At 34.6% G+C, this 10665-nt stretch overlaps 2 protein-coding genes across 2 annotated transcripts in view; one reads left to right on the top strand and one right to left on the bottom strand.

The window, feature by feature from the left end:
- The window catches only part of LOC105621498 (serine/arginine repetitive matrix protein 1), an 8314-nt gene extending 3729 nt beyond the window's left edge, over nucleotides 1-4585 (top strand). Inside the window, 12 exon segments of the mRNA XM_012202968.1 lie at nucleotides 156-319; nucleotides 405-596; nucleotides 677-1504; nucleotides 1822-1959; nucleotides 2028-2528; nucleotides 2656-2878; nucleotides 3041-3126; nucleotides 3201-3382; nucleotides 3385-3439; nucleotides 3538-3698; nucleotides 3803-4293; nucleotides 4373-4585. Coding sequence (XP_012058358.1) covers nucleotides 156-319; nucleotides 405-596; nucleotides 677-1504; nucleotides 1822-1959; nucleotides 2028-2528; nucleotides 2656-2878; nucleotides 3041-3126; nucleotides 3201-3382; nucleotides 3385-3439; nucleotides 3538-3698; nucleotides 3803-4293; nucleotides 4373-4585 — 3234 coding nt within the window.
- Nucleotides 4586-5497: 912 nt separating this feature from the next.
- On the bottom strand, nucleotides 5498-7417 carry LOC105621497 (DNA-directed RNA polymerase III subunit RPC4). Its single transcript, XM_012202967.1, has 6 exons — nucleotides 7116-7417; nucleotides 6938-7055; nucleotides 6133-6436; nucleotides 5978-6072; nucleotides 5687-5920; nucleotides 5498-5614 (listed from the first exon to the last, which is right to left on the bottom strand). The coding sequence occupies exons 1-6, from the start codon at nucleotides 7415-7417 to the stop codon at nucleotides 5498-5500; spliced, it is 1170 nt and encodes a 389-aa protein (XP_012058357.1).
- Nucleotides 7418-10665: the final 3248 nt, after the last annotated feature.

Genomic DNA, 10665 nt, shown 5'->3' with positions numbered 1-10665 from the left:
ACCGAACAATTGACTTACTATATTTTGACATTCAGAAATGTGCAGTTGAATATAACCAAATGGAAGAAATCAATTTTAACTTAGTTATATTTAGTTGTAAGGAAACGATATTTTGTAAGCATTGGTTTATATTATGTTGTAATATATCATATTAGGAAGAGCAAGAGAAGCTTCAAGCATCATTGGCGGAGAAAGAGAAAGAAAAGGAGCGTGAAAAAGAAAAAGATGATGTTGATAATAAAGTGAAGAAGGAGGAGAAAGATAGAGGCTCATCTAAGGAACGTAGAAGAGATCGAAGTAGGGATCGTGATAGAGACAGGTATTATCATTAAAAGAAAGGTAACTTTCAAAAAGTGCATGGTTATATATCATGTTACTTATCTTTATTATTTTTTTTAATATAGAAGTAAAAGGAGCAGATCACGTGATCGACATAGAGATCGTGATCGATCGAGTCGTAAGAGAAGATCCGTTTCAAGATCACCGAATAAAAATTCAAAGGATAACGGGAAAGATATGCCCGACGTTAAGATTGAACGAGAAGATTCGCCGCAACCGGAAAATGCTATACCTTTGATGCCAGTTAAAACCAAGCCGTAAATAACAAATCATATTTATATGTTATATTGAAATATTTTATTTTGTATATTTTAAATTTTATGTTTTTTCTTCATAGGGAAGCCGCAGTAGCAATATCAAGATTACAAGCTAAATTGATGAGCATTGCTGATGGAAAGAAGAAAAATAATCGCACACCATCGCCGGAATCAGTGGACAAGTCAGCAAGGAAATCACGATCTGCATCTAAATCGCCAACGAATCGTTCAAAGAAATCTAGAAGTAAATCACCTAGCCGAGATTCAAAGACACGTCGATCACGATCACCCGCTTCGAAATCAAGACGATCTCGTTCAAAATCAAGATCTAGAAGATCTCGATCTAAATCTAGGAGATCAAAATCGCGCTCGCAGGACCGTACGAAGTCTAAGCGAAGCAAATCCAAATCGCCAAGATCACGATCACGATCGCGATCGCGATCGCGATCCAAGAAATCCCGTTCCAAGAGTGAGGATAGAAGCAAGTCGAGAAAATCAAGATCCGTCTCGAGTGACTCAAGATCATCCAAGTCCCGGTCGAAGTCTACGGAAAAGCTAAAGGCCAATGCAGATTCCAATAGAAAACGCAATGGTAGTACGAGCAGCAGCTCTGAATCAGAAGTGGACAAAGATGGAAAGGATAAGAGCGACTTCGAGATACGAAAGAAGAAGGATGGCGTGCAAGCTAAGAGATCCTACAGGAAAACCAACAAAGATGATAGTGGTAGTGATAGCGACTCTAGTCGAGAAAGAAAATCAGCTCCTAAACGAAGAAGTCCTTCGCCACGTAAAGATAGAGGACGATCTAAGGATAGAGACAGAAATAGATCACGAGATAGATCACGAGACAGATCGCGAGATAGATCACGAGATAGATCACGCGACAGATCACGAGATAGGAATCGAAGGTAAGATTTATAAATCTTTGATAATAAATTTAATCTTCAATTGTAAAAGTTATTTAAAAGATATAATACACACACACACACACACACACACACACACACACACACACACACACACACATATTTATATGCATATAATTATTTCTATATACGTATTACAACTTTCCTTATCAAGAGACACAGTTGTATTCTTTGCGCCAAATCAAGTGCAATAAATATTACAATGCAATATTATTTGCGGTATATATTTAATCTAATTGTGCCACAAAAAGTTTAGTAACGACAATTTATATGAATTTTTGATGTCTTTTATCTTTTAGAAGATCATTGGACCGAGATCGCGACAGGAGGAGGGACCGAGAGCGCGAAAGAGAGAGGGAAAGGGAGAGATTAGACCGATATAGCGGCAGTCGCAGCATGCGACCACCTTCGGTGCGCAGACCGCTTAATAGGCGAAGGTTAGTATTCTTTTGTACAACAAATAAATTTATCTTTGCATTGTGTGCATGAGAAATTGTTCTAGCAGTCCCCCACGCAGAAGTCCGGCGAGATATCGTCGTAGGTCACCGAGTCCTGAAGACAGGCGTCGCAGGAGATCACTGGATCGTCGAAGACGATCCTCGGAGAGACGCGATAGGCGCCGTTCGCCCGATCGACGTGGGAGCCGTCGTTCGCCGGATGGACGAGATCGATCGAGCAGGTATGATAGATCTTCCTCACGCGACAGATCAAGTAGACGGGATCGCTCCAGAGAACGACGGGATAAGGATCGTCGATCTAGATCTAAGGATCGTAGATCGAGATCCAAGGATCAAAGATCATCGGTGGATCGTTCGAGAGATGAGAAGCGGTCTCCTGATCGTTCAAAGGGTACCAAGGATAAGGCAAAGGACAGGAAAGTGGATGAGAAAACTAAAAGACCGCCTGATACAGGATCGCGAAAAGAATTGCGAAATGGCCGGTCTAAATCAAGTAGCTCGGAAAGTAGCGAGAGTAGTTCCTCTAGCAATGAGGACGAGTCACTTAGGTGAGTGAAATTTTCACTTTGAACACGATACTTTCACGGAGTCTGCAATCGATGGATACTTGGTCGTGGTATATCTATGTTTGTTGAATAATATTCTACAAAAAACATGCTTGTGATCTGTTTGCAGGAAATCGATCGAACGTAAACCGCCACAAGAGAAGCGGGAAAAAGAACGCGAACACGCGGACGATACCAAGAAGAAGGAGAAAGAAAAAACGGTGAAAGAAGAACCTGCTAAGCGTCCAGAAAAAGAAATTAAGAAGATAGAACCGGCTGTTGTGAAAAAGCCCGAACCTAGTGTTTCTCCTAAAAAAATTCAAGCTACATCACTTCCTGTTACCAGACACAGAGTAAGTTTAATAGATTCATTAATTATTTACTTATCACACAGATTAATTTAAAAAATTCAATTTTATAATATCTACAATAAATAAAATTATATTGATAATATAAAAGAAAATATTATTACGTTTTTTTTTAAAAAAGTTTTATTTTTTTCTTTGTTTTTCAAGTTTTCGAAGAGTTTGTCGCGTACACCTTCGCCGTTTAAGAAGACTGAAGACATCGTGGCAGTAGCTAAAATTAAACAGACCATTAAGTATGTTGTAAGATATTTGCATAATTAAAATTTTAATTAACTATACTACGATTGTGTGTATATTTTACTTCCAGAGAAGACACTAAGGACGAATCACCAACGACGAAGACTGGAGAAGTGAATTTTACCACTGGAGATGCTTTCCCGTTAAAGAAGGATGAAAAGTCTTTGAAATCGACAAAAGTAACGGAAGATAAAAAATCTACTCAAAAGCCGTTAGATCTTCCATCCAAGAAACCTGTAGAAATGGCTAAAAAAACAAAAAAGAAAAGCGTGATGGCTCTACAGACAGTGAGGATAGTGATGGTGAAGATAAAAAATAATATTTTTTAAAAAATATATTTTAATTATAGTTAATAACATATAATAAATATATTAATGTTTTTCTCTTTTATAAATTTATTTTACAGGTAAGAGAAAAGTGAAAAAGACAGAAAAATCGAAGAAGTCTAAGAAAACTTCGACAGATGAAGATAAATCTGATAAGAGCAGAGCTGGATCCAGTTCAGATTCTGAAGATGATAGAAAGCATTCAGATAAAAATAAGAAAGTTAGAGATACTAGTCGAACCGGTAAGTTTTTCAAATATAAATAATTGGCAGGTTATAATTTATTTAAATATATAGTATAATTTAATAATAAAAAATAATATTCAAATAAATAATTTTTATTATAGATTCAATAGATGATCGTAATAAGGATAGAAAGGATACTAGAAAACGTGAAATTGCCGAAAATGACTCGCGAAAGCGTTCAAGAAAGGAAATGGAAGAAGAATTAAAAAAATCAAAAAGATCACGAAGAGATTCTTCTTCGGGTGAAGAAGAGCAAAAATCTAAAAGAGGTAGAAACGAAGATGACAGATCAAGATCTCGAAAATCGAAGAAAGACTCTAGTTCCGATGAAGAACCTAAAAAAATAAAAAAGAGGAGAGATACCTCATCTGATGATGAAAAATCTAGATCACGAAAGTCCAGAAAAGATTCGACAAGTGAAGATGACTCTAAATCAAAATCGAAGAAATCGAAACGAGATTCCAGCTCAGAAGATGATGATCCTGGAGATAAAGATTTGAAGAAGAAAAGAAAAGTTGACGATAGCTCGGATGATGAAAAGGTGAAAAAGAAGCGTAAGAAAAAGACAAAAACCAGCACTAGTGAATCGGAGGTAACGACTTTATAGACAAATTTATTACAACAAATTTATTATCTTTAATCATTTATTAATTGAGCTTTGATACTTTTAGGAAAGTGAAATCGAAGAGAAGAAAAAAAAGAAAGAAAAGAAGCACAAGAAACACAAGAAACATAAGAAGCACAGAAAGCACAAAAAGAAGAAAGTTGCGGATTCAGATGAATCTGATGTAAGTGAAGGTAATACTGAAGAACTGGAAAAGAAACTTCGGGAGAAGGCATTAAAATCAATGAAAAAAGGACATAGCATTGAACGAAGTGATTGAGGTTAATATATGATCTTCGAAAATGTGTCATGCATGTATCTCTTTATCGCAAAGCATTTTAATATTATGAATAACTTTCATTTCTTATCAATAATTGGATTCTTACTTATCACTCAATCCCTTCGGAACAAGATCAAATGGCATTCACATTGTGAAGTAATTCACATAAATATATTGAAAAAAAATATATATATATATATATATATATATATATATATATATAAAATTATAAGTATATATTTATATGATTATATATATATATATTTATTTATATAATTGATACATATATATTTATATATATATAAAATTGATACTCTTCATAATTCATTAAGATTTGTCAGAATTACGTGATGACTCATTTTCTCGTATCAGTGTATAGAGTGTACTTATTCATATTGATACGAATATTCATGTATACTGATATAATGTAAAGATTTTACATGTTTTAAAGAATCCGATAGAAAATATCGTACATTTTTTTAGTTCCTAAGTTCAAGTGAAATTAGGACTCGTATACACAGCGATTCATTTGAGTTAATTTGTATAAAGATTAGTTTTCATTACAGTGTTAGATAATAATAAATATAGTATACTTGAATGATAATGTTACAGCAACTTGTACAAGTCGAAGAACAATCGAAAACCCATTTGCAAAAACTATGTGTTCCCAAATGATATAATCGTTTCTGTTTTACAGTGACTCCTAATTTCTCCTAGACATCAGAATCGCCATACCGAATTTGCAGACGTAATGTAATTTATTTAATAATTTACGTAATTTGCTAGTATAAAAAATATAGAAATATTAAAAATTATAATCCGCATTATATATATTGTTCACGAATCTCCTACAATTAAACATCCTTTTATACAAACATTTTTTATTAAAGATGATACATGTTTATAAATTTCTTATGAATTTTCTAATACAGATTCAAAGTCTGGAGAACAAATTAATTTATTGTTCACTGAACCAAGATTGACAAGATCACCGGTTTGTGATGCATCTATTTTTACAGCTAAAAGGTCCTGAAAAGTAATTATTGAGGATTATAACAATATTGTATTCCTTAAATTATAAATTATAAAAATATAATTTACTTGTTGGAAACGTTGCTGCACTCCAATATCAACGAAAAAACTCATTTCGCCGAGACGTAATCTAGCTTTACCAGACTTCAAAATTTCGAGTTTGCCTAAGAGACCATTTCTTAAATTATTCAAAGTACAAAGCTCAGTTTTTGCTTTATTATCACTACGAGTATTCAAATTATTTGATTGTTTCGATTTTGCTTCCTCTCTAATGGATCCCAAACCTGGCAAAGATTCTGGAAACTATTGATCAATTATTAAATTAAGTAACGATTATAATGAATTACATGATATCCTTACTTGAATTAATGTATAAGAATTAGCCTTGTTTTCAATTATTTGAGAAATGGTAAGTTCTTCCTTTCTGTCGTATCTGCTTTTTTCTTCATTTATTACTATGAAAGAAAAAAATATTTAAATTAATAAAATTACCAAAAAGAATATTATACACTTACTTTCACCATTTTCCGAAATGACTGGTTTCTTATCGATCTTATCATTATCGATCGTATCATGTATATCTTTTTTAATTCTTGGTAGCGTAAGAGGACACATTTTTTCATCAATGTCCGGAGCATCATCAATAAAATCATCTCTTAACAGATTTTTTAATCTTCTGTCTTCTTCTGCTTTAATTGTACTTGTTTTTGGTTTCTCCAGATATTTTGCAGCACTCACTGTACTACTAGAAGCTCTAAAACCTTCACTCTTTCTAGCGGTAGGTGTTACATAGATTCCTTCTGACCAAATGCCAACAGACTAAAAGTATAATCTTATGATTTTTTGAATTATTAAATTAAAATATAAAGTGAAGACTTAAGAATAAAATTCAAAGATAATAAAATAGATATTTATAAGTTGAAATAATTATTTGTATTATTACGTACTACAAATAATGGAACGTTTATGTATTGTTTATATTAAGATTACGAATTTTTTTTCATCATGTAAACACTATAAGTAAATGTAAAATTACATAAATTATTATTATAAATTGAATAACATATTACAAAAAAAAAGTAATTAAATATATTCATTTAGTATTAATAAATAAAAATATATAAGCGAAATAAAAGTTAGTACAATCTAATGTAACGACAAAGAACATAAGTTTCAATAATTCATGGATTTATAGATGTAAAACATAATTTACATAGTTTACATTATATACACATGGATGTAGATTATATTTTACATAATTTTATGTAAACGAATTTTATGTAAAAGAATTCTAAAGGATATTTAGAAGATTAACATTACCTGTATTACATTTCCTTTATCTCCTCTTCCACGTCCTCTGTCTCCTCTCCCTCGTTCCCTTCCACGATCGCTGTTTTTCGGTTTCACCAGATCAGTTTTGACTGAAATCACTGGACCGCTGAAATCAAATTACCTTTAGCATCTGTAACTTATTGTCATAAGTTGATTAATAACTTACTCTTTCTTTTTATTCCTTTGTACATTTAGATTTGGTGTATACACTTTCTTTGGTTTTTCAACCTTAATATTTCCACCTAGAGTCAGGTCTCGTGGTAGTCGATAGGATATCAATCTTTGTGTGGTGGTGGATAAACCTGGTTCCATTTTAATGCTTTTCATCCTCTCTGAAAGCGATGTCGATGATACAGATGTGCTAGGTTCTGACATGTTGGGCTCTGACTGTGATATGCCAGGTTCTATCTTTATTCGAATGTCCGCGTGAGGAGCGTCCTTCGAAATAACAGAATTGTCCGAAGACATGTTCAATTAATGTTCAACAAAAATACACGATCGATGTCAGCAACTTTGAAAAAATTAGGGATGTAATATCTAAGCCGAGACGCCGAGACGTCCGTCCCCGTTTGGTTCACGAAACTTGGAAGCAAAACTCTAGATATAGGGTACTGTTCAGCAAGAACTTTCGAGATTGTCCAAGAACGCTTTTCAGCGTTCAATTGTTTATTCAATAATACGGCACAATGACACGTGTGATTACATGCCCTAAATAATCGACTCACAATCCATGGATCTAGGGGTTATAATTATATTATAAACCAATATAATTACAGATGGTAATAAAGAAATACCGTTACCTATCTATGATAAATAAATATAAAACATTCATTCAGTGAATTCAACAGCAATCGTTGTGTACTTTTTAAACGTCTAATTATATTATCTAATTAGATTTAGAGAAATATACCAATAGCAACAAACCTTCATTCAATTATTGGGTCTATTGAACGTATTTATTGGACGTATTTATTACACTTTCCAATTGTAAAATCACTAAACACTAAACATTTTCGTGCACGTGGCAACACAAATTGTGTTCCAGCAGAGAAATCTGAGAGAGGACATGACAGTCCAAAACTTGTAACTGCAAAACGCTGCTGCGCATTACCCTCTGACAAAGTGGATGTAAACTACATAGCAATGTCCACTTTTTTTAGGGTACATCGTCCATTTTTCAAGGTTGGAGATGAGAAATCAATGTTTGGTAGCATGATGTAGCACAATTATATACCAACATTATATGCTATGTAGTTTACATCCACTTTATCAGAGGGCAGTAATACGCGGCAGCATTTTGCGGTTACATTTTGGGCCGTCATGTCTTCTCTCAGGTTTCTGGTATAATGGAACCATAAAAACGTGGATATTAAGTATCTATGAGATTTGATACACGATAAAAATCAGGATATCCATTCTCAGGTTTTTCTCTGGTAGGAGCTTTGATAAAAGAATGGAGCATGTTGAAGCATGCGAACAAATTTAATGTAACACAGTGAATCATAAATTAAGATGTAGATACAATAGAAGGAATAAGGAATTAATGTCTGTACTCATAGTCAGATCTTGTACTTAAGGCTTCCTTAAATTTATCTTTAGATGCTTAGTAGCCAATGAAATAATTCGTAGAGTATCTGAAGATAAAATTAAGGAAGCCTTAAATGTAAAGCCTAACTATGAATACGGGCATTATTCTTTATTCCTTTTAAGTTTTATTTAAAGGTACAATATTTTCACCTTTATATCCTTATTGTTTGTCAACAATGAACGAGGATGAAATGATTCACTGTATTACACTGTCCTTACTAAAAAATGCCCCCAATTGTCGTAATCACAACATATTGACACAACATATCCGCACTCAGCCACTCAGCCCAAGAACTACTAGTTGTGTAAGTTTATGCTTTCTAATGACAATTACATGTTACTAATCGCAATGGCTATAAATAAGATTGGAGGACATTGAACGCGGCCGGCATTTTTTTTTCATTCAATACAGACGGCAAAATTAAGCTACATTTAATCTAATTCTCTTTAATCTAATTCGAAATCATAGTGTAATTCTGTTCCAATTAAGTTGTACATAATGTTATACTTTGAGTACTTTCTTTCTTTTTAGATATATAAATCTAATATAGATATATAAATCTAAGATAGATATATAAATCTATTCTAATCTATTAGATATATAAATCGATATAAATGTCATTCTATCTTTTTTTGCATTCTATAAGTATAATGACAAAACGATATGTATGACGATATATATCACTAAATGAAAAGCACTGACAATGATCACTCGATACCTCCGTAAATGTATTGTAAATCGTATATGTATAAATCGCATTTAACAAGTAAAATCCTATTAGAGTTTGGTCGTCACGCCAGCATCGCCTTATGGCTTCTCTAATGATACTTAGATTATTTAGAAATTCGCAAATTAAATATTTTATCGAAAAGCGCTTCTAATTTTACAAATTTGGGTAAGATGTATGTTTAATGAGTAACTTACAAAATCGTTAAATTACTTTTCACTGAATTAAAAAAAAAAAAATTGATTTCAAGGAAATCTTTACTTAAATAGGACGCAGAAATCATGAGAATTTTTTTATCTTGATTTTATTTGTCACTTATATAAGCTCATTTTTAAAAATATCAAATGACGTCATGATGACATCCCATGATATCCATTATGGCATAATTATGACTGTGTGTTCTACCTGAATAATTTCTGTCTGTCAAAAATGAGGAAACGCAGCATATTCTCTCCCTCGCGCTCGCGTCTGCTGTGCCCGCAGATAAGCGGTATCTGCGGCGCGGCAAGTCGGCAACCTGCGAAAGACGGCGGCGTCGGCGCCGATAGCGATGTTTTCAGAACGGTTCGTAGTAAGAGTGACACGAGCAGGAGAGGAGAGCACTGCCGGTGCGGATGAGGTCATCGTATGGTTTTTTAGCCGGCAGTCGCCGGTCGCGACGCGGAGCGCCCGAACGCTGGCCGCTGCTGCATGCGTTCCGTTCCCGCTGCTGCCGCCGCCGCCGCACGCGTTGCCGTTAAGGTGCCGAGCGAGCGGTAGTCTTGCGAGCGAGCGAGCGAGCGAGCGAGCGGGCGAGCGAGCAAGCGCGCAAGCGAAGGAGCGAGCCGGGATATGCGACGACGTGCCACGTGCCACGTGCGTTTCAGCGTGCCCGCGAGTTCACCCAGGTTGTCCTCCGGCAGGAGGTGAATTCGGAGCAAAACTCCGCACTCGTATCGCGTTTCGCCGCCTCTCCTTTTATCCTTTTGCACATTCCGACTTCTGAGGGAGGGACGACATCACGAATTTCGCGCCGGGGTGAATTCTCAAATGAGAATCCTGCGAGGAGATCCTGCGAGCGACGCGATCTCGATCTCGCATAGTTGGTGTCAGATGAGGACTCGCTTACAGAGGGTCCGTTGTGTATCTTAAAATGAAGTGAAAATTACAAAGTGCAAATTCACTGGCTGGTAGTTCATTCTTATTCTAAGATTATTCTAAGATCGTTTTAAATATTGTCTTAAGATGCTAATATGGCTCTGCAATCGGTATTTATTGTCGATTTTTATTTTAGGACCATATTAAGTATACAGTTTTAAGATATCATGAATCAATTAGAGGGAAGGGATTAGAGAATTATTAGCATCTTAAGACATTACTTAATATTAGCATCTTAAGACATTACTTAAGACGATCTTAAAA

Source organism: Atta cephalotes (assembly GCF_000143395.1).
Source record: "Atta cephalotes unplaced genomic scaffold scaffold00034, whole genome shotgun sequence".
Lineage (NCBI taxonomy): Eukaryota > Metazoa > Arthropoda > Insecta > Hymenoptera > Formicidae > Atta > Atta cephalotes.
Note: the sequence above shows the minus strand (reverse complement) of the source record. Positions and strands in the feature narration are given on the sequence as shown.

What these genes read in the sequence shown, in the direction of transcription:
- LOC105621497 (XM_012202967.1), bottom strand. Translation starts at nt 7,417, where the DNA reads ATGTCTTCGGACAATTCTGTTATTTCGAAGGACGCTCCTCACGCGGAC. An exon ending in CATTTCGGAAAATGGTGAAA is followed by an intron (nt 6,073 to 6,132) that starts GTAAGTGTATAA and finishes TTTCTTTCATAG; the next exon opens with TAATAAATGAAGAAAAAAGC. An exon ending in ATTCTTATACATTAATTCAA is followed by an intron (nt 5,921 to 5,977) that starts GTAAGGATATCA and finishes ATTGATCAATAG; the next exon opens with TTTCCAGAATCTTTGCCAGG.